Here is a 23,030-nt window from a genome sequence, read left to right on the forward strand (position 1 = left end):
TATTAAATTTAAATCTTTTCTTTAGTTGTTCTAAATATTACATAAATATTTATATTTGTAAAAAAAACTATTATTTACATTTAAATTATATTTATGTTTATAGATTAAAAAATTATAAACTCGATAAAATAGCATATCTACCTGTATAATTTTTCCCAAACACATTGTGGCATTTTAAAGAGAGTATCAATTTTGTGCATTGCTTCATCTTTGGGATAAGTATTTGTCCCTACTCTTTGTTTGAATAGTTGATTATCTCCATCATCTCGAGCTGGAAAAAAGTAACAAGATCAAAATAATTAATAATAAAATAGTAATAATAATAAAAGAATCAAATAATTCATCAATTGTAAACAATATGTACTTCTTTTTGTGCGGATGCAGCTGGATTTGATTGAAGTTTTTTTTTTTTTAGATGATGTTTTAGCCTTTATATCTGAAAAAGATTGTTTAGCGTATCTCTTTTGAGTGTATCTCAATAAATTGAATATTAATATTACCGAAATCCATTTCATTATCACTAGGAACATATTCGCTTTCTGAACTATTGTCAACAATTTCATTTGCTTCATTGGAGCCTGTCTTGTCTATACTTTGCACAGTGTTATCTTTGCTGTTCTCATGTTTAGATTTTTGACATTTTTTATCCATTCTTGTATCAGTATCAAGTAATTTTGTTTTTTTGATTGGTACTGTATCTTTGTCAGGTGTCTTAGATACAGTCTTTAATTTTCTCTTTTGTTCAGCAAGAGCAGCTTGTTGTTTGAAGTATTTCTCAAGATCAGACAATTGAGAACTTTTATTGGCACTCCTAAAATAATGTAAAATAATTATTGAATTTAATTGTGAAAATTTGAATTATTTAAACACTAGGCTTATCAATTGTTACAATCAAAATTTAACTTAAAATTACAAGTAAAAGAAAATGAACATTTTATACCCTTCTTTTTGCTCTAAAGCTGACTGTTTAAATACTGCTTCAAATGGAGTAATTTCTCCAATCTCAACCTGTTTTTGCAACTCTGCTTTATGATTTTCTTTGCTATTAATTTTGATATTCCTTTTGGCATTTGGTTCAACATCATCTTGTATTCTATGCTGATTGTTTAATTTTGTAGTACGTTTGATATGTTCTGACACTTCTTGCAAAATGCTGTCTTCCGTTTTAACTGACACTATCTATAGACATCAGCAGATGTTATTTTATAAAAAAAAAAAGAGGAAAAGATATGAACAAAACATTTCATTATTTTAATGTGCCACATGTGACATAAAGTGACATAATTAATTTTAATTCAACATTTAAGTTAATTCAACAGTTTACTTAATACTCTAACCTAAATGATTGCTTAATATTATTGCTTGAATTACCTCTTGCAAATCACTTGGAAACTCGTCGCTAAACATATTTCCTATCGTGTCGTCGGCCAGACTCGACACACCACTGTCGTTATTACTTGCCTCTGCCATGTTGACTCTGTCACGTTAACATATCATTTCGCGACGAAGATATGTATTATTAAAACGGATTCGTAATCGATCTTCCAAACTCATTACAAAGTCGTGCATACAGTACAGATATAAATTGTACAAATCAACTAATCATTCGTCATTCAAATCTAAACCCGGCTCAAGCAAAAACTTTATCCCTGTAATCTCGCGATTGTTTTTATCGCGCAGGAACTGCTGTCTATTTTACCGATCGAATGTCGCTTTAAATTCAAATTCGTGTATCATATCTATAGAGGTGCGTTCCAAATTACTCATAAAGCGCATATGATGTATCATTTAATTCTTTTTTATTATTTGGTGAATAACAAGGATAAATGATGGAACATGCGCTTCATGCGTAATTCGGAACGCACCCTATGTAGACTGATGACGCATTATAATCTGATAAACGATAAATTACGCAACATGTCAAAATAAGTTAGGAATACATCAACATGCTATAAATATATGTTGCGTTCATATCAATTGCATGCCTCATTTGCAAATTAATGAGATTAAAAGAAAAACTCAATTTATTTTTATAATAAGAAATAATATATTAAATTATATCGATATCTCAAATATGTAACAATCTTTATCAGAATTCACAATAAAGTAATTCATATTTTTTTCGAATAATTAACGAGATTGTTATTTCTCTTAAATCAAAGCATTGCGTTTTTTCGCTTATATAAACATGTTACAAATATGTATCATCGGATTTCACAATAAACATAAGGCGTTCTTTTTGGCTGAATTTTTACACCAGTTCATCTTTCTTCTTCTTCTTTCTTCCTAAAGAGAAAAGGAAGAAAAATAAATTGGTGCAAAAGTTCAGCTAAAAAGAACAGGCCTATAATTCACATTTTTCTTATATATTTTATATATGAAATTATTTTTTTTTTAATCAAATCGAAAATTCGCATCCTTTAATTTGCTTATTAAAGTGATAAATTAAATAAGACAATGGCGAACTCGAAATAATACAATTGAAAGAGAAATAAAGGAAAAAAATGATCTATTCTATAAAACTACAGTTTAAGATAACATAGAAGAAGCAACAGATTTCGCAGGTAATTTACGGTTTACGGGTATGCGAAAACCATCGGCAGTTCTATAGAATTTCTTCTCGGGGGTTCGAATAGGTGGTGTTATGCCCGCGGAATTCATAAAATTCATTGATGATGCCAGAGAATATCTGCAAATATAAAGAAAATATAATAAAAGAGGATATTATAATATCATTTAGACATTTTACTTTCAAATTATCAAAATTGAATGGCATAATATAATTAATTGTATGTAAAGCAAAAACGAAATTTCATAAGGAGATTTGTTTTTGTTTCTTTGATCTCGTTCAAAAATATAAAAATCGTTCTTTTTGTATTGTTCAAAATTTCATACTTTACCCTGTGTTCGATTGATTCGAAAAAATACCGGAGTCGGTCATCGGCATTTCTATTCGGGATCGCGGAGTTTCCTTATTGCCCATCTGAATAAATAGCAGTTTCTTTTCGAGTTTCTCATTAGCCTTCTTCGAAGTCACGTATTTTTCCGTCAACGCTCTCAAATTGCGACGGTCTAGCCAGTATCGAGTTTTCAGTACCTCATATTTTTTATCCTTTTGAACGCATCATCGATAGCAAAAATTAAAAAAAAATGATATACGTAAAAGAAATATAATAAAATTAAATCACAAAAAATTAAGATTAGGAAAAATCAAAAGTAAGAAAATAGGAAAGATAGGTTCTGATTTTATATACAAGATTGGAAGCGCAGCATTTGTTATTTTTAAATTGATGATTGTCGCAAAAAATGACCGTCGGAATTTAAAGAAAAATGGAAAGAAACAAATAACAGAAACATAAGGATAGTTAAAAGACGAAATGTAAAAAATAACACAGCACAGATCATTCCGGCAATATTTCAGTAATATGGTAATAACGTTGTAAACATGGCAGCAATGTTATTGCAAATTTCTGTGCTGTATGGAAATAATAAGAAATTAAAACTAGAAGAAACTAAGTGATAAGAGAATAAGAGACTCTGATTATATGTACAAGTTCCTGGAAGCGTTGCATCAATATTTTAAACTGATTGTTACGGAACGAGTCCACCTTCAACAACATTTCCATAGTCTCGGCAATAGAAGTGTGGAAGAATGGTGTCAACTTCGGTATCAACGGCTCTTCTAATGCTAACGAAATGGTGCCGATACGTTGACATTGCGGACACTGCTTCTCGACTGTAAAGTCGTGAATCGAAGGTGAATAGAAAAAAAATCGTGGAAAGTTATACATCATAATGTGAAATATTTCTTAAAATTTACATTGCTGCAGACAAGTCTGACAAGAGATATGACCGCACTGTGTAATGTAGTACGGACGTTTGCCTCTATAAAGTGGAGTGAAGCATTTGTTGCAGATTAACATGTTCATTTCCATCTCTTTAGAATGCTGAAAAAGTCAATTGCGTAATTTTTTAAATTGTTCAAAACAAAAAGTAATCATGATATCAAAATAGCATTATAATGGTTCCAAAATGATTATAATTAAAAGTTACTTGTCGATCAATTACGATTTATTTTAACGAGTTTGATAATCGTGATTTATTATTTTAGTTTTGAGAATTAATCCTTTTCTTTCTCTTAAGTAAATCGCAATGAAACGTGATTTATTAATCTTTGATCATTTTTGAGGCGTAAAAAGTGAAATATATTTACAGGATATGTTAGATAAAATTGAAATTTACTTTTGTCGCGTATATATTTAACTTTGATTGAATGAAATCCGATGAATACTATTTTTTTGGATACTATTTTTCATGGGAATAAGTGTAATGATACTATTTAAAATTGTTAGTAATGCTCGAAATCAAAGCCGCTCACTTTCGCGCCGTTCTTCATCGTATAAGTGAACAACGATAAATTTGCAACGATTTACGATGTTCTTTTTCTCGTGGATGACAAAGGAGATATATACATAAGTAGAAAGAAAGTCGAAACAGTCGAAGCAAAAATATATAAAGTCGGCAAGAAGTCAACTTCAGGAATTGCAAAGCGGCAATTTCAATTACTTCCAAGTCGGTTCGTTCCGAATAGTCCGAATTGACATCCAATAGGAAAGCCTGACTCTTAGGAATTTCAGCAAACGTAATTACAACTGTCACTAGGATGCGCGAGAGACCATCCTGATTCTTCCGGAAATTGTCCAGCCAATCCGGTTCGGCCTCGCTGTATCACAATCGCAGCATAGCATAGTCGCAGGCGTAGATATATCAGGAATATCAGTACATATCAGTTTTTCAGTACATGCAGGTGCATAACGCGTCGGTTATTCACAGTTCACACAGCGGTTGACGATTATCGGGACGTAAAGGTGCGGTAACGGGCACCTCGCGGAGTCACTGTCGCAGGTCATCGTGATTGCGAAAAATGCGACAGCCGCGCGTATGAGCAAACTCCTAGGTAAAAGAGGAAAAAAAAAAGAAAAGAAAGGGAAAATCGACGTATTTCCGTGCGCGGACATCGTGCATAACAATATAAGTACGCCACGCCACGGTAACTGCCATATCCGATTCGTTCGGGTCCCGGCTGTTCTTTTTTTTCCTTCTTTTTCTCTCTCGCTCTTGTTCCCTCCGTCTCTCCCCGTCGAATGTTGCATCTCGCTCTTTTGCGAACACGATTGTCGCGATCGCCTCCGTGATATCTGATATGATTACAATACCTCTCCGTCCCGAGGTGCGATAGCCTCCGTTATCCGTGAAATCGAGCCCGATAGCCGCCGCCTCGCCCCCCTCCTTCCTCCTCACGTTTCTTCCCACCGATCTCGTTTCTTTCGCGATCGCGAACCCGCTGACCGCCGCCGCTGCCGTCTCCTCTTCCTTCGCCTCCTCCCGCTTCCGCTCGCGTTGCGTGTCCGCGTTCGTGACGCCTGGTATAAGTGACTGTCGTACAACCGGACGACGCCGAGTGCTTCAACGCTTCGGCTACGCGAGTCTCTCGGCGGAGACAATCGACTCCGCAAGGTAAAAGTTGGAAGAAATGGATGGAGTTGTAAACTGATAGTGCTTTGAAATGATGATGCTTTAAAAAAAGTGAAGTCGATCAAATCTTCAGAGCTCTGTTCCACGAGAGACTCGTATCCATAGTCATGGGGATTCTCGCGATCGCTGGGCGTTCCTAAGGAAAAGGACGAAATTTACCGACAATCTGTTTCTCTTGACCGTATTTACTTGTGTTTTCTCGTCATTTGAAATAAGTGTCTTCTTGGAAATACGAACGGAGAAAAAGAGGAAAATCGTAAGAAATCGCAGCTGAGAATTCAGCTTCGGCTGATTGTCATTATTTTTCCCCCACAAAAAATTTAGAACTACGATAGCTATATAATTAACAATTGAAACGAACAAACGTTGGTTTGAGCAGTCAACAATAATAATAATAAATAGTAGATTAACAATTAAATATAAAGGAAGTATAAAATAGCGGACGAGAGAAAAATTGGATTATTTTTTTATTTTTTTCACATTTTACTATGAATTTTGCTTCGAATTATAATTGTGGTTTAATATTATTTTGAAAAGAATAATTTATTATCATTGTGGACAGGTGAATAATAAGTTGCGCCACAGTCCTTGAACCGTGCAAAAACAAAACAATCATGGAATCATCAGACAGTAGAAAGAACGTATATCTTACAAAAACCGGGGACAATTCCTTGAACTCTGGAATGAGAGAGACTATGATTGTCGGCCAGGCTAATATGGTACCAGGTATATAGTCAGAATAAGTATTATTATGTAGATTCGTCTTGGCTGTATCATACCCATGTATTTTTTTTCACAGAGTGTGCAGAAGGAGTGATGAAACCCAACAATGTGTCCAATGTTTCCGCTAATCAGACAAAGTGGACTAATGGCGGTTCTAAAAATTATATCACAATACCGGTAAAGAACGAGGTGAGACAATTAATACAATGCCTTAAAAATACTTGAATTTATAATGACCCAAACTTAAACCATATAGAAACCATATAGAAAATATAATTTAAACAATCAGAAAAAAAGGAGATGAATTGTTATTTGAATTAGATCTGTTTAATCAATATAAATGAAAAATTTATTATAAAGTTTCTTATGATATCTTCTTATTAATGATAGTTAATATTAATTAATATATTATATTTAATTAATGATTAATACTAATCTATTTCAAGGTCGTACATCTTGAAGACGGTAATGCACATTGCAACAACAAGAAAATGTATTATTATGATAGACACTACACTGGGCATGAGGAACCAGAAAGACCAACACGCAGAGGAACAAAAAGATACAGAGACAAGGATGCACCAAAACGGGCATTGTATGTTAAATTGAAAATTAATAATATTTAGACAGAAATATATTTCAAAAATGTTAATAATATAAACTTGCACTTTTTTGTTCTGCTATGCTTTTATCAATGAAGATTTTTCAAATCCAGACAGAATTTGTCGATATAAAACAATATCCAAGTATTGAAGTTTTTTTTTTATGATATTTATAGTGATTTAATATGTTATAGATCTGCATTTTTCTACTTCTGCCAAGAACTACGTGGCAAGATGAGAGAATTGCATCCTGAGATGGGAGTAGGTGACATTGCAAAGGAATTAGGAAAATTGTGGATGAGTACGGATTTACAGACAAAATCCAAATATATGGCCATTGCAGAGGAAGACAGAGCTCGATACGAAAGAGTATGTTTATACCGAAATTAATTAACATATTAAAGACTTTCGATTTTAATATATTCTGTTGATTTGCATTAATATATGATAATTGATTATCTTGACATAATTAATTTGTTCACAAATTTAATGAAACGATTTTTAATGTAGGAAATCATCGCATATAACAAGAGAGTTAAAAATTATGACCCGGAAGAAGTTGGAACCGTATAAATTATAATATGGACTCATGGGATGGACAAGGATGACAACTTTATTCTAATTCAAGAACTGCAGATAGTCGGAGTTCAAACTTGCAACAGACAAGCGAGTTTTACTACTAACCTAGAATTATCGTTGTATATATTATGTATACTGTTGATATTGTCCGGAAAAGAAAGAAATCTCTGTCTTTCAGAAATTTGGTTATATACTTAGAATGCTAAAAAAGCCAAATTTGAAAAAAAAAAAGAATTCCATTTTGTAATGAATTTCTATATCATATGCAAATGCTATATTATATACATAACTAACATGTGCATTATATGATATATATCTTATATACAATTATATATAATATATATGTTATATATACATGCATATATATATATATATATATATCAGCTATGTGTAATGAGCACAATAGAATCTTCATTATCCAAATCTATTTCATCATGCTTATGATTATTTGAGCGTTCCTTATATTCATGTAATGTATTCATTTGATCGATCGAGCGTTCGAATAATCAAGTTCTTATTATATGCGTTTTAAGGATAGAAGAATAATAGTTAGCATTAATATTAAGCAATGATAGCGATAACGTTCGAATAATAAAAAAAGAAACGTACATAATGCACCATGCATCTATATTGTAGAGTTATAGTAGATCGCTTCGCCGAGACATAAGAAATGGTGCGAATGAAATTAATTAACCGGAACAATAAAGAAAAAGCAAAATAATTCGGATAATTAAGATGGAAGTATGTGCAACAAATGCGAACAAATTTATCGCAGAAGATTGTTAAGGATAATCTCGCTACCTCGTAATAATTGATTTTATCAACGGAAATATGATTTTAATGATGCAGTGGGCAAAAAAAAGTATGTATTGCAAAACTGATTAATTGTTTAAAAATTGAACATCGATGATATTTATTGCTTTAGAAAAAAAAAGTACATAATAACAAAGCATAGAAATACTAAACGCATTGTTAGGACAAAATTAAAGGATAGTTATATAGCAATACTTAGTACCCAATTTTTAACATAGTTATTGCAACACATAATAATTACCATAATAATTAATAATGAGAATTAAAAATTTTTGATATTTGTTAAATTTGAAGTTGAAAACGGACAATTTTTAATAAAATATCTTTGTAAAAAAGGATCATTTGAGATAAACTCTTCAAACAATTCAGAAAAACCTATCAGATCAAAATATAAATGGATAAAACATTCAAAACCTTTTATTTATCTCGCTGTTCAAGTATCTTGGTCACTAGACAATTTTTGTTTCTCATTTTTTATTATTTGATACAGAATGTATCAAATCTGTATTTTGACAGATATTTAACTAAGTATCTATTATTTTTTGTTTAGTTATTGAATAAAAAGCAATACTTGCTAATGCTAATTTCTTTTATATTGTCTTTTTCAAGACAAATCTACGTTCATACATTTCTTTACCCACTGTGAATATTTTTAACGAGTTAAATTTATATTCGCACAAATTATTTCATTTTCACAGGCAAAATAGAAAGATAGATTGAAAATCCTTATCAAGAGGCTCAATCAATCGAAAAAGCGAGTTAATAATGATAATAGTGATTGCTAATAAGCATGTTGAAGGTACAATAGAAAGTAAAAAAAGAAAAAACAAAAAAACCCGAGATCTTTATACATGTCTTTATCCGACACTACACATATTCATACTTTAAGTATAGATATATAAATATATCAGGGAATTATATCAAGCTCCCGAAACGGCGGAACGTATATTCTATGTATTTTCTTTTTTTTCAATAAAGGTAAAATAGATAAAAATGCATTGATTTCACAGAAGTTTATTTCTGGTCGTAATAATAAACTGCGCACTTTTTCCAAATTAATTGTCACCCACGATTTCTAAAACGGAATCGCAAGCACGCATTTTGTACATTTTTACATCGTGCCAGCTTCTACATTACGAGAAGTGCAATGAAATGCAAGTAAAATAACAACAAAATTTGATACTGACATATGTATATATATGTTAGACTGCACGGCATAGCACACATATACATATGCATATTATATATTATATTTTTATATATTATATATACATCTATTTTTTTTTTTTTTTATATATATATATATATATATATATTTTTTTTTTTTCAAATGGACATTTTATAAAATACATATACATATTAACAAGTAAAAATTGATATTACACACTTATCACGTAATTAATATTACACGAAAAATTTTGCCATATAATGTTACGTCGTGTCACTGCTACTTAAACCGTTCTTTTGGTCTAACTTATTCGCATTGGTCTTAACTGTATATATGAAAAAGCTTAGAGCTTCCTTCTCCACGATGGGGATGGTCTTGAAATGCTTCATGAGAGTCTGCAATAAGAATTTTATGATACATTATTTTTTTTAATTGTCATGATAATGTCAAGAAGCAACTTTACTTGTTAGTATCAGTTATTAAATAATAAAACATCGTACAGTGAAAATATAATAGAAAAACAGTATAGGAATTCTTCATTTTAAGCCTATTCTTTGTAGTTGAATTTCTTACATCTTTATCTTTTTTTTTCTCTCCAATATGAAAGAAGGAAAAGATGAACCCCCCCCCCTCCCCGTAAGAAGTTTAGCTGAAAAGACTGAATCTTTCATTTATACTCAAAATTGAATGGCATTTGTTGAATTCGAATGCGAAACGAATTCGTAGGAGAGCCAAGAATTAGGTTTAGGTGCAGACGAAACATTTATCGAAGTAGGCGGTACAAGGCGGAGCTTCTCCCTTCCTTTGCCCTTGAATTAATAGACATGTTCTTTGTCCTGAATTGATCTATGTTGATCCATGATCCATGTTATATTTTATTATGGATATAAGCGAATATATTTAAACGGCATTTTCGCGAACTTCAAACATATATTTATTTTAAATATGGCACTAGGGATCGTATTCTCAAAAATATCATAAATATAAAATTTCGTAAATATAAAAATTTCGTAAATATAAATATTTACGAAAATATTACTATATTAGATGTAGTAAAAAGAAATCCATTCAATTTCATGCAAAAATAATAGATTTCTTTTTATTACACCTAATATATTATACGTATATAGATTTCCTAATATTTCATATGTGATATTTTTCGAGAATCGGGAACTAATTCGGATACAAAGAACATATCTAGAAACAAACGTATTGCGTTTTTTAAAAAGTTAGTTACTATTATTTTATATCATATTTTCACTGTGTTTTATTTTGTTTTCTTGTCTTTGAAAGTAATAATGAAAGTAATAATGAATGATATAAATCTATTTATTATTATTTATTTAACAGTCATTTGGAAAAGATCTGGGAAGAAAAACTATTTGGTCCATATTTACCTTATTTTTATCGATAAGTGCATTTTTCAGATTTTATATCTAATGTAAACTATATGCTAAATGCATTTATCGCTAAAAATGAGTTTAAATACAGACTTTGATTTATCTATTTTTATCTATTTGTTTTTATATATCTTGAAATATCCTAAAATACATATATTTTATATATCCTTTTTACAAATAATTTAATTTATATAACAATTATTATGATTATTGTTTATATTTAAACTATATACGTATATACATATATACATATATTAATTTGAATACATAAATATGTGTAAGTATATACATATTTAACTTGTTATTGCATGTGCTAGATAGAAAATAATTTTACTATACTTACATCTGCTAACTGAGCCTTGTTAAGACCTGGTCGAGTAGAAACCTTGTAGTGCCTTTTGTACCGCCTCAAAGTGCCGACTTGCAGTTGGAAGAGGTCAACTTCTGGAACGTCGTTGTCAGTTTCACCCGAGTCTTCTTCGGAATCCTTGCGTCTTCGCTGTTGCTGCTGTTTGGTTCTTGCGCACTGGATCACTTGCTTGTGATAATCACAGATGTATATATGTCGTGCCTGTACATAAAGAAAGAATATAACAGAATAGCAATAATTATCATATACAAATGCAAAGTTCGCACTGATATCTTGCACCGGAAGTTTTGTCGTTCTGAAGTTCTGAAGTTCTGAAGTTTACTTCATCATGTCAATTCGCCGCAAACGAAAATTTTCGAATAAAGTGACATCTTATTGTGTATATAATACTATGTCAAAGTAATTATTTTACAAAAGTGCCTCGATCTATAAAAGAATTTTTTGGAAATGTTCAGAATGTGGAAATGTCAGAGTGTTGATTCTCTGACGTCTTTCGGGCCAAGCACTATTTTTATAGAAACAAGATATGAGATTAAATTATATTAAAAATAATAAAGAAAAATAAGAAACGTATATAATAATAATATAAAGGTAATTATTAAAAATATTTTTGATAATTACTTATACTTAATACTTTTGATGAATATAATTTTGTCAACTGAATAATCCGCGCATCGTTTTCTACGCTCGTCTCCCAACAGTCTCCATTTTTTAAATTATTTTTTATTGTTATCGGCTCGCAATTATATCTGGAATAAATTAATTTAATAAAAGAATTTAATAAAAGAATATATAATGTATTATTTGTAACATCCAAAATTTGACCGATCTTGGCATTCTCTCTATCGTATTTGATGTATTCACATATACGGTCGTGCTTAAAATTCTTAATATAATTATTTTTTATTTAGTTTCGAAATACATTAACGTTCATTTATATATAAATTGTGTTGCAATAAACATAATTTATTTAGGCTGGATTGTTCTATGTTTCAATAAACTTCAGCTGACTCTCTTACTCTCTCGTACTCTTACTCTTTTATTCTTTTGTTTATCCATTAGATAAATTATCACACAATTTATCTGAAGATGGAACACAACCAGCCTTATTCATTTATCTCTTTGTTATATTTCGCTATCAATACTAAATACAATAATTAAATGTCAATAATCGAATTATCTCAATTATCAATTGAAGCTACAGGTATCTACATCTTGAAAAAATACTCTTGAGAATTTTCGAATTTTTCAGATTTTTTGTTTACAATTCCAGATAAGATAAGAACGAATATTTTTTAAATGAGCTTTAAAATAAATTGGCATGCAAATAATGCAAATTGTATATTGTAAATTAGCAGAAGATAGCAATTTCGAAATCATATCTATTATTTCCTACAATTGAAGACGAAACCTATAGAATAGTGTAAAAAATTTTCACAATAATATTAATATAGCTATCTTTTCTGCTGAGTGTTTTGTTTTGTTTTACTGTCACTAATTTTTATAAAAATTCACGAACACAAAGAAAGTACGTGAATATATACGTGTCTGCTATACTTATTGCTAACTAATTGTTAATTTACATTATTAAGTAAAATATGATTATTAAAAAAAACAATGTTTTCAGAAAGAAACAAAAATAAGTACAATTTCCAAAAAATATCCCTTAGCACGACAAAATTTCATAAAAACCCCTAATTTTCAACAGTAAAAAAGAAATCTCTTAAAAAATCTAAGGTTTTTTAGTTTAAAAAAATTTTTTTTTAATTAGCATCAGCGAATTCTTCTAATAACATTTCCTAAAATAATAATATACCTAATAGAGCGCGTATATTTTATATATAATTTTCTCTTTTTATGAAATTTCTGAAAAGTCATTGTTGTAGTTCCACGTTTCCTCAATATTTCCGAGTGCTTCTGAGAGAGAGAATCGGCGTTCGCGGCAATTGGCGGACGTGCGCGTTTGCCATGTTATGCTCACCATGTGATCCAAGTTGAGTTTCAGCCGCCGCTGAGTGACCGTCTTTTGTATACGCTTGCTGTAGGATGCATTGCCGGCCGGACGGGAGCATCGTTCACTCTCGTCGACGAGGCAGCAGATCTGATCCGCCGCGCCCCGCGAATCCTCCTCACCGGTGCTAAAACCGTTCATTTTCTGCTCCGGTTCGGAAATAGTTCTCTCGATCGCGATCGCGATCGTTCAGCTGCGCGGTTTAGCGTCGTCTCCGACGACGACGGTGGTTCGCGCGGTTGATGCACTCGTGTCAAAAGTCTTGGATCGCGATGAAACAGCCGGCGATCGCAGGACGATAACCACGATGACGATGACAGTGATAACAATGACGACAACGACAACGGACGCACGGTAGGAAACGTCGCTTGCTCATAATTCTCCTCCGCGCAAACCGAGGCTAATCGAGCCGCGAGCTCCCCTACTTCTCCCCTCGCGGTCTCGTCGGCCCTTTTAGTTCAGGGATGGCGTATATACCGTATATACGCAGGGTATATACCTCCGTATGCGTTAACTGGAGTCGAACCCACGCCAAGAGACGCGTCACGCTGTGTCGCGAGTCGCGACGTGACGCGTCGTGACGCGCCGCGTCGCAACAGTATTTGCCGGGTAATCGCCGATCGTAGAATCGCAGCTGATCGGTTGGACGCCGACGCCTGGTATTCGCTTGACGTGCACCGGAGTAACCGACGCCCGGGGCTCGCGAGCGTCGCCGCCGGGAAATCCGGGACGAGGTCTCTCGCGGCCGCCAAGCACCAGGAAGATTCCCAAGCCACCGGCGATAACTCTTGTTCCGCACTTCCCGTTCAACGATATTTTATACGATATTGATACCGCAAACACGCAGCTATCAACACGAATGAAAATTTGGATCTGAGAAAATCACTGTTTAATGATTTCGCAAAATGCCGATAAGAATATCGTTAACGACGACACAACCGTCAAGTCGAATGAACACGCACAATACACGATATACCTTCAACTGTCTGACTGTAGTCCGACTACGACTAATTCGACTCAGCCAAAGTAGTGAGCGAGCCACCTGCGATTGCCAGACATGCCCCGTAGTTGCGCATGCGCGTTGTTTACAGCTTAGCGCGCAGTACTGTAGCCATTAGGTTAAGTTAAAGTAATTTGATGTGGTGCCATGTGGACCACGAAGGACGTCTGCGCGCCAAACCGGAAAACAGGAGGTGTAAGGAATTCCAAGAGGAAAATAGAAGTGAGGTAAAATATTTATGAAAATAAATCGCAATGGAGTCGGGAAAAAGGCCCACAAAAAAGATGTATCCGAAAATTTAGAAGATCTTTAGACAAAAATATCTTTAAAGATTGGTTGGGAGAATGACAATAAAGCTTGGTGTAAAATTTGTAATATTTCGCTTAAATGTTGTTGATATAATTTATCAAAATATGCTAAATCAGCTCCTCATATAGATAATAAATAATGTAGAAATTGATACCTCACAATAAGAGGTAATTTCTATATATTAATATGTTATAATATGTTTATAATTCTATTTCTCTTTGGGGCGATTAAGGACGTCAGTTTCATCGGAGATAGATACTCTACTGGCGCTTTAGGTTGCGCATGCGTAAGTGCGAGGCATATCTGGCACCCGGCTGCGAGATTATCTACACTTCTGCAAAAGTTGCTTTTTCTCGATGCGCGTGCGCGACAATGCGTGAAAAAACAACCAGTACATCAAGTGCTGCCATTTCTTTTGAGCTGTTAAAAAGCATAGACTAGTTAATATGTAGAACCGCCAAACATGCATGTATCAGTATATAAAAGCAAGAGTGAGGGAAATAAAATGTTTATTATAAGATTTCTTTATTTAACATTGATACATAACAAAGATGTATGCTTTTTTCCATCAATATAGATTAATTTTAATTTCGATTCAATTTATTTTTCATCATTTTCTAATTCTAAAAGTCAGAAAAAGATGAAGAGTAAGCGAAAACGAGATTAAAGTTAATCTACACTGATGGAAAGTGGCAGTAATAACTGCGTTCAGCAGATCACAACAACCATTTGGCAACTGTTTTATTCTTTGCTGAGATTGGGCCATTTCTCTTGATCTAAAAGCATAACTCAATCAATACGAAGAAAATTTCCAAATTTGCAAAATAAACGTTCTGTTGAACGCAACTAATTGGGTGCATTCAGTACTCACTGAGCGCTCAGTGAGTTCTTATATCTAATTGGTGTATATTTTTAGATCTAATAGAATATGTCAATCAGATGCAAGAACTCAGTGAGCGATTGTGCTTCTGAACCTATTGAAAACACTCAATTCACAATGTTAAGATATCTTTTCAAGCTGGCGTTTGATGCTTATTTAATATTAATTTGAATATACATGATCGGATAAAATCTCCGATTTTAAAAATTATTATTTTAAATTGTTTGTATTTTGTATGAAGAGTTTTGAAGTGCAATTAAAAAGGTTTGTGAATCGTTCTATTAAATGTAATTAATGAATCTTTTTTGGACCAGTTACTTGAGTTTGAAATAATCATCCGGATCTAAATTTAATAATGTTCATACATGGAATCGTTTGTATTTTGTATGAAGAGTTATGAAATATCATTAAAAACATTTGTAAGTTTTCCAGACACTTTTAAATATTTGAATGTCATGTATCTGACCGAAATATAGATTAAGACGCTACGGTGACGAAAATTCCGTTAGACGCGATCATTAGTCTCTCTAATATTTCGGTATTCCTGATTTTTTTCCGATCACACCATTCATAAAGACATAAATTCAATAGACACAGATAATAACGAGCCAATCAGAGTATAAGTTCGATCTCAGAACTCTGAAGATCGTTATTCTCTGTTCTCTGTGTCTATTGTGTTTAAGATCCTGCGCACAATAGAAGAAATAAGGAATTAGGAATAAACGATTTCAATCTATCAGAAACTGTGTATTCCGATGTATCCGATTTTTGATAGGTTAAAATTTTTTATTCTGTATTCCTAATTCTATATTTCTACTATTGTGGGCAGGGCCTAAGCCTTAACAAAATTGCTCCGTTCAGTAGGAAAAGTAGTTGTTGAGGTTAGAAAATTTGTCATGTAGACAGTGGAGTGTATGGATTAATGTTTTGGTTCGGGGCGTAGCCGCATCATGTTGATCCCTAATTGCCTAAAAGTTGCAGCCTAAACAGTTACAGCTTAAAAAGACCGTTCTAAAAAAACTGTTTTCACAACCCATTGTCTTCATGGATTAGAAATATTCTAAACGGACACTGTCTACATTGCAACTTCTAGGCGGTTAGACTTCAAACGGGTAGAATATTTATTTTTGTTCGGATTGGCATAGTCGCCCCGAATTAATAAGCCCTAGTCTATATATTCCCCTATCTACAAGACAAATTTTCTAATCACAACAATTACTTTTCCTGCTGAACAATTTTGATACGAATGGTACGATCGAAAAAGAACCAAGATTACTGAAATACTAGATTACCGATCGCATTTAACGGAATTTCCATGACCGTAGCGCCTGAATCTATATTTCGGTCAGATACATGACATTTAAATATTTAATTAAAAGTGTTAGAAGACTCACAAATGTTTTTAATAGTATGTCATAATTCTTTATATGAAGTACAAACGATTCCATGTATTGGAGTCCATGTATCGACGCTTTTTATCAGCATGAAAAGGTACTTAAAGTTAAAGGTGCTTCCACATAGACTGACATTTTTTCTGCATTTTCATGAAATACTCAAAAACTGGTCGTTTCACTGACAAAAAGGATTGCGTGTTAAAATTGATATTTGTCAATCTTGATCCTTTTTGTTATTGAAACGACTGAGTTGATCAACCAACTCCATTAATGACTGGGATTAAATTTTAGAATTGTTAATTACAAAAAACTGAAAATATCTTAATTTTCTAGCAGCTGTAAAGAACATTATTATAATAATGCCTTTTTTTTTAATTAAAATAATTAATTTTACATATTTTTAGTATCTCTAATTTAAGCTCGAAGCACAAACCTTTGCTTAATGAATAATATATAAAACATACGTAAATTAACCAATCAGAGTTTTTTATTTCATGGAAATAAATGAACGTTGATTAGAATTCATTTTCTTATACATTTTAATTTAGTCGATTAATTTAATTGGAATTGATGAGATTGGCCTATACGTTTGCTCTTTTCGAGTTTACATTCTGTTAAACATGGAATAATGGCTTCATGTTATATGTATTTAAATTTTAGAAAAAAAAAAGGAAAATGAGGAAGCACGAGGCAATAAAATCAAATTTAACATAATAACGGGAAATAAAATGTGTATAAATATTTTTTAAATAAAAATTTAGATAAAAATTCATTTGCCAAATTAAATTTTTGAAACTTTCAGAAAATTTACATTTTTTTTTAATTACAAACTATCATTTGGATGTATTTTTATGTTATCTTGGTCATTTAAAATACTGATGAAAACGATGCAATCATAGTATACGCCAGACATTCTCACATTTTTATTAATTTGATTTTTCCTCCCTCTTTCCTTATAATATCGAAAAGAACTTTCTATTTTGTGAACGAGTAAAAATATCGGACAAGATAGGCATGTTTTCGAGTATACAATGTCTAACAATTTTTTGTTTCATGTCTCCGCATAAATAATTCCATCTCGAAAAATAGTATTTTTTTCCTAGACAACAAACGAAACATAGGTATTTTTTTCTCCTAGATTACAAACGAGAAAGAGCGCGGACGAAGATATGACACAAGTTTTCCTCATTAGTTTTTCCACGCAATGTTGGCGATCCTGCATGTAACCGCCGTAGAGTGCCGCGTCGTTCGATCGTCGACTGGCGCCACCTACGATAGAAATGATGCCTAACCTCAACAATCTCGCGTAGACGGTCACGACGATCAATCGTCGAACGAAACAAACGACGGCGCACGGTGTCGGCCGTTCGATCAGCCGTATTTGAATAAGACCATCATAGGAGTGATAAGAATAGTCGCATTCACTGTCGAAAAATCAGCTTTGCGCGCACGCATTTTCCCGCCCTTTCAGCCGGCCGACATTTTATTTGGTGGGGGGCAAAAAGAAACGCATCAAAACATAAAAGGTCGGCGCTGATTGGCTTACTTTTTGCGGCTTATCTGAAATAAGCCAATGGTAATGGGAGATTTTCCCCGTACACTGGCCGTATGCCGCACGAGTGGCGTGGGGTCGCGATATTCGAAGCTGAAGAATCCTTTTAGCCGTAGCGGATCCCGTTCCAGGTAAGAAAAATCCAAATATTTTTTGCATGTCGCGTTGACAGATCTGCGGGACGCCGCGTGGATGTTCTTTACGTACATATGTACCGTCGGACCCGCCCAACACGAGCGTGTCCGCTGGCCGTAAGTCGCTACCGTGCTGCGTTTCTCGTACGTATACCTTTTATTTCCGTACTACCGTCAGCACACGGCAGCAAATGGCTGCCTGGACGAACGCTTCGTGCTCGTACGTCTCGCCGTTCTGTCGTCTCGTCGTGCGTTATTGAGATACCGTGCGACGAAAAGACGTACGTAACGTACAACGGCGAGACCTCGGCTACGCGGATCGACTCGTGGAGACGCTCACAGACGCTCGCTGTTGCGACCGCCGCCACCGCCGCCACCGCTGCCGCTCACTCGCTCGATCGCCGCGTCAACCACGTATTGACGTCAAGGCCTACGCGCGCGTGCACATCTCGCGTCTTTTGCGTTGCATCGCGCGCTAAACCCGTCCATTGCCGACAAGTGGACCTCCCGAGGAGGATAAGCCGTAGTTGAAAAATCAATTCCACTCTCTGTCATCCTTCCCAACATGCATGGCGTGTGCTATGGTTGGGACGCGCCGTCAATCGTTTTCCCGCTTCGAAATCTCTCGAAAGCTGTCAAGAATACAAGCGAGTGAGCGAGCGAGCGAGAGCGAGAGAGTCTTGGGACCTCGGAGAAGATCGACGTCTTCCTATTTTTCTCTACATCTCTCTCTCTTTCTCTCTCACTCCCTCCCTCCTGCGCTCGGATTATTTTTCTCGGCGAGCTCGTTATTACCAGCGAAATAGATCGTGATGCTCGCGAGCGACAATCGCGGAGTTGGCAGGAGCAGAGCGAAGGGTAAGATAGAATAACAGAAAGAGAGAAAGAGAGAGAGAGAGAGAGGAGGAATAAGAGGAAGACAGAGAAAAACGTTTACACGTAGGCGGTTCTTCACCGACGGTGCATCTCGCGCGCGCAAACCGCGGCGTAACGTAAAGGTGCGTCCAGACTTGTTACTCCACATCGCATCACGTTGTGAGCGACGGCTATATATCGTGGCTAACATGGTTGCAATTCGTTACCGTGTCATATCGACGCTCCATTGAGAATCACGGGAGGGATGAGCAGAGAGGGGCGGGACAAGAGGTTTTATGATATTATTTTATCAAAACGTCATCTTTCTTATCCGACGCAGTGAGGTTACGAGTTTGGACGCGGCTTTAGTGCGCGGCGGCGACGGCGAAGACGCCAAAAGTCAAGCATGTCGTCGGTCGACTCGCTTGACGTTTTTATTTGGTCCGTTAATCGTCGCTCGACACGATTTCTCGTGAATCTCCGAGGTAGATACTTCCCGTGCATCCCACACGCACCTAGGTCCGTTTCTTTATTTTTTTTTTCCTCTTTTTAGCTGCTTGTGACGTAAACTTGTACCTTCTGTCAATTTAGAAGGTCCGTTTTTTTATCCCTGCACTTTTTGAATTGGTGCAGTAAGTTGAAATGAAACTGTATACTTGTTTCACTTCAATTTATTGCATCGTGTGCACTACGATGCAATAATCAGTGCAGGAATAAAAAAATGGACTTTTGGTTTTGTTCGCGTTATTCGAAATCCACATAAATTCTTGCACTTGAAATAAATATAAGGTCGACTCTGTATTTCGAAACGACGAAAATTACAATAGTGAGCAAATTTACTAGGCATTGATCAATGAAATTATTTTAGTCAATCCATTTTTATAATCCACTTTTGTTATTTTCACCTCGTTTCAAGATACAGAATTGATTTCATGTTTACTTGCATTTTTTGCACTCATCTTCATTTTCTTTCTCTTCAACGCCAAATATCTACGTATCTCATTTTGAGTACAAAAATTTTTGAAGATTTCAAGCAACATGAACAAATCTATATATAGTGAGAGAAGACGAAAACGCTGAGTGTAAAATGTGCAAACAACGTGAACAGATTTTTTTGCCTCTCCGATTACATGTGATTCGATTACAATCCTATACAGTTCAATAACGTTTTCATTCATGATTGTTATATTGAAAAAGCATTGATGGAACGATTTTAAATCGTTTTGAATGCTCGATTGTTCAAATTAGATATGTGCGCGAATATGTGAATGACAAGTAGAACAAAAAATAATGATAATTTACCGACGATCAAAGCACTAAGATGATGTTTACGAATTTCCAATTTTGCAATTTAAATCGTTAGGACGAATTCAGGATCGGTAATTAGTCTTATAAATTCCCATGTAAATCTTTTTTTCACTTTGGATGTAAAAAGTACAACGTGGTGTAGCTAAAAAGAGCAGGCAACTGTAAAAAAAAAAAACGTGCGATCGATGGATACCCCGATGAACGCGTGATGTTCGGGAACTAAAACCTGAGCGACACAACGTGTACTTTCACAAGTTCAAATTTCGATTCTAGATGCGTTTTTTCGCCTCTAGAGTATAAGAAATATGGGGCAACATGTGATGCGAAAGAGAGCGAAATTAACAATACTGGAAATTTTATCTGAAAATGGAGAAACATTTTAAATTAGAGTAAAAATGCTCATATATTTTTTTAAAAATTTAAACAATATGATTTAACAATATGATCTTTCGAGCTTAATTAATCTATAACTTTAAATTAATATAATTAACATAAGAATAAATTCTAAATAATATTCTTCACAATGTCACTTATTTCGGTTTACAAAGTCTTCTTCAGTGTTAAAACGCAGAAATACAATATTAAATTAACAAATCAAATAAATAACAAATACAACGAAAATTTAAAAAATCATTAGTGATGAAGTCAATATATTAGGTATAGTAAAAAGAAATCCATTATTTTTGCATGAAATTGGAAAAATAATGGATTTCTTTTTACTACACCTAATATAAAGAATTTAAATGTCAAAAAATATTATAATAAGATAATTATATTATAATAAGAAATTACAATAAGATAAGATTTTAAATACTCCAAAAGAGAAATATTTTATTTGACATTTTCAATTATCGGACAGATAGTCAGTCCTATGTTAATTTGTGATGTATAAACATTGCTACTCTATTTCAAGTAACATGTTGACAACTGCTCTTATAATTCTGTATACGAAAAAAAATGCATTAACATTATTAGACAATAGTAGTCTAATTGAAAATAATTTTGTTAAATTTTTTTTTTAATTTACTGATGGTATTAATGAAAGAAATAATTTTATTAAAAAGAATATGGCATATTTGTTTCATTAATACTATTGATGAATTAGCAAGATTATTTTCAATTAGAAATTAGAACTGTCAGCTAATGCTGTTAATAGAACATTATTTTCTTTCGTGTATTGAAATTAAAAGCTAGTAAGTCTCAGTTATATAATTAAATCGATATTGATATCCAATTTAACATTAGACTTTCCTTTTAGTAGAACTTCTTGCATGGTTCATTTTTCTCTTTTTCTCTCCAATGTGAAGACAAAAGAACGATGAACTGTGCAAAGAACTTTAGCTAAAAAGAACAGACCTATTAATATGCCAACAAGTTTTCTTGTAGACTCTTCATTATCCTGATAATATTTCTTTCTAATTTTTTATTAATTGAAACATTTTTCAAAAATATTAAAAAAGTTTATAGCTTTTGTTAAATTTATTTTTTTATATATGAGAATTCCGAAATATTCCAAGATTTTTCATTCTATATTTTCTGAAAAAATATTTTCAAATTTTTTTAGATTTTATAAGAGATTTTATCAGAAATTATAGAACGATAAATCTTAAAATATTTTAGAATTTATATACATAAAGAATTCTAGAAAAGACATAAATTTTCTCAATAACTCTGAAAAGTGTTCCAATTTGTATAAAAAAGATAAAATTTTCTAAAAACTTATAAAATTACAAAATTTATATATAATTCTAAAAAGTTATATGAAAAGTTATATGAAAAATTCTGAGAAAAATTTTTATCAGAATATCGTTAGGAAATTTACTTCAAAAAATATAAAATGATAAACGGAAATACGCGAGAAATACAATTGTGTGTTCCGCTTTGACTCGTATTATCTTGGATTTGATCCGTTATGGTTTTTTACGAAAAAACTAAAGAATTCAGGATTAATAAGAATACAGTGCAGTCATAAGAGCGCAAGTTATGATGTTATAACTTATTTGTTATATTACAAAAACGAAAATGTCTTTATTTCAAACACAGATTAATACAGATTGAAAATTGAACATTTTAATTTTTTTTGTAAACGAACCACTTATCTGTTCTATTCAGCGGAAGAATTAAGTTTCGTTTACTTGATTTATGGCTTGCGTCACTGACATAGTCACACATGTTTCTTTTTCGGTTCCCAGTAGAAATCTTGAGTGTTTTTCGGGACACCCTGTGTATAAACGAGTGTCGTGTATCATAACGTTGCGCCCCACGGTGTTTTCAAGCCTCGCAAGCACTCGTGGAGCTTTAACGAAGCTTAAACTCGTCCATATACTTACACACTGGCTACAGTGTAGTCCACGTCCAAAGGAAAACAGCCACAAACATTTTTTTTTTTTTTCTTTA

The 23,030-nt window shown here is 33.3% G+C and overlaps 4 protein-coding genes across 8 annotated transcripts in view; 1 reads left to right on the top strand and 3 right to left on the bottom strand.

The window, feature by feature from the left end:
- LOC108689068 (DNA excision repair protein ERCC-6-like) overlaps positions 1–1,545 on the bottom strand; it is a 5,574-nt gene extending 4,029 nt beyond the window's left edge. The window contains exons 1-5 of the mRNA XM_018195676.1: positions 1,372–1,545; positions 941–1,179; positions 501–811; positions 365–436; positions 142–271 (exon numbers count right to left, since the gene is read on the bottom strand). Coding sequence (XP_018051165.1) covers positions 142–271; positions 365–436; positions 501–811; positions 941–1,179; positions 1,372–1,470 — 851 coding nt within the window. The 5' untranslated portion in view covers positions 1,471–1,545. The remainder of the gene's footprint in view (positions 1–141; positions 272–364; positions 437–500; positions 812–940; positions 1,180–1,371) is intronic.
- Positions 1,546–2,529: 984 nt separating this feature from the next.
- LOC108688509 lies at positions 2,530–5,258 on the bottom strand. Its single transcript, XM_018194810.1, has 5 exons — positions 5,217–5,258; positions 3,821–3,947; positions 3,552–3,736; positions 2,901–3,112; positions 2,530–2,689 (listed from the first exon to the last, which is right to left on the bottom strand). The coding sequence occupies exons 2-5, from the start codon at positions 3,933–3,935 to the stop codon at positions 2,530–2,532; spliced, it is 672 nt and encodes a 223-aa protein (XP_018050299.1). The 5' UTR covers positions 3,936–3,947; positions 5,217–5,258.
- Positions 4,772–7,594, top strand: LOC108689246 (putative high mobility group protein B1-like 1). 5 transcript variants are annotated; one of them, XM_018195958.1, is made up of 6 exons: positions 4,772–5,050; positions 6,098–6,261; positions 6,335–6,447; positions 6,705–6,853; positions 7,055–7,229; positions 7,371–7,594. In XM_018195958.1, exons 2-6 carry the CDS (start codon positions 6,150–6,152, stop codon positions 7,431–7,433), a joined length of 612 nt encoding a protein of 203 aa, XP_018051447.1. In that variant the 5' UTR covers positions 4,772–5,050; positions 6,098–6,149; the 3' UTR covers positions 7,434–7,594. The 5 variants fall into 5 exon arrangements, with proteins under 5 accessions (XP_018051447.1, XP_018051438.1, XP_018051430.1 ...); XM_018195949.1 differs by having other exon boundaries at positions 4,772–5,035; XM_018195941.1 differs by having other exon boundaries at positions 4,772–4,957.
- Positions 7,595–9,683: 2,089 nt separating this feature from the next.
- Positions 9,684–14,259, bottom strand: LOC108689395 (histone deacetylase complex subunit SAP30 homolog). The gene is made up of 3 exons (XM_018196151.1): positions 13,172–14,259; positions 11,164–11,391; positions 9,684–9,815 (listed from the first exon to the last, which is right to left on the bottom strand). The coding sequence occupies exons 1-3, from the start codon at positions 13,340–13,342 to the stop codon at positions 9,684–9,686; spliced, it is 531 nt and encodes a 176-aa protein (XP_018051640.1). The 5' UTR covers positions 13,343–14,259.
- Positions 14,260–23,030: the final 8,771 nt, after the last annotated feature.

Source organism: Atta colombica, unplaced genomic scaffold (genome assembly GCF_001594045.1).
Source record: "Atta colombica isolate Treedump-2 unplaced genomic scaffold, Acol1.0 scaffold105, whole genome shotgun sequence".
In the NCBI taxonomy this organism is placed as follows: domain Eukaryota; kingdom Metazoa; phylum Arthropoda; class Insecta; order Hymenoptera; family Formicidae; genus Atta; species Atta colombica.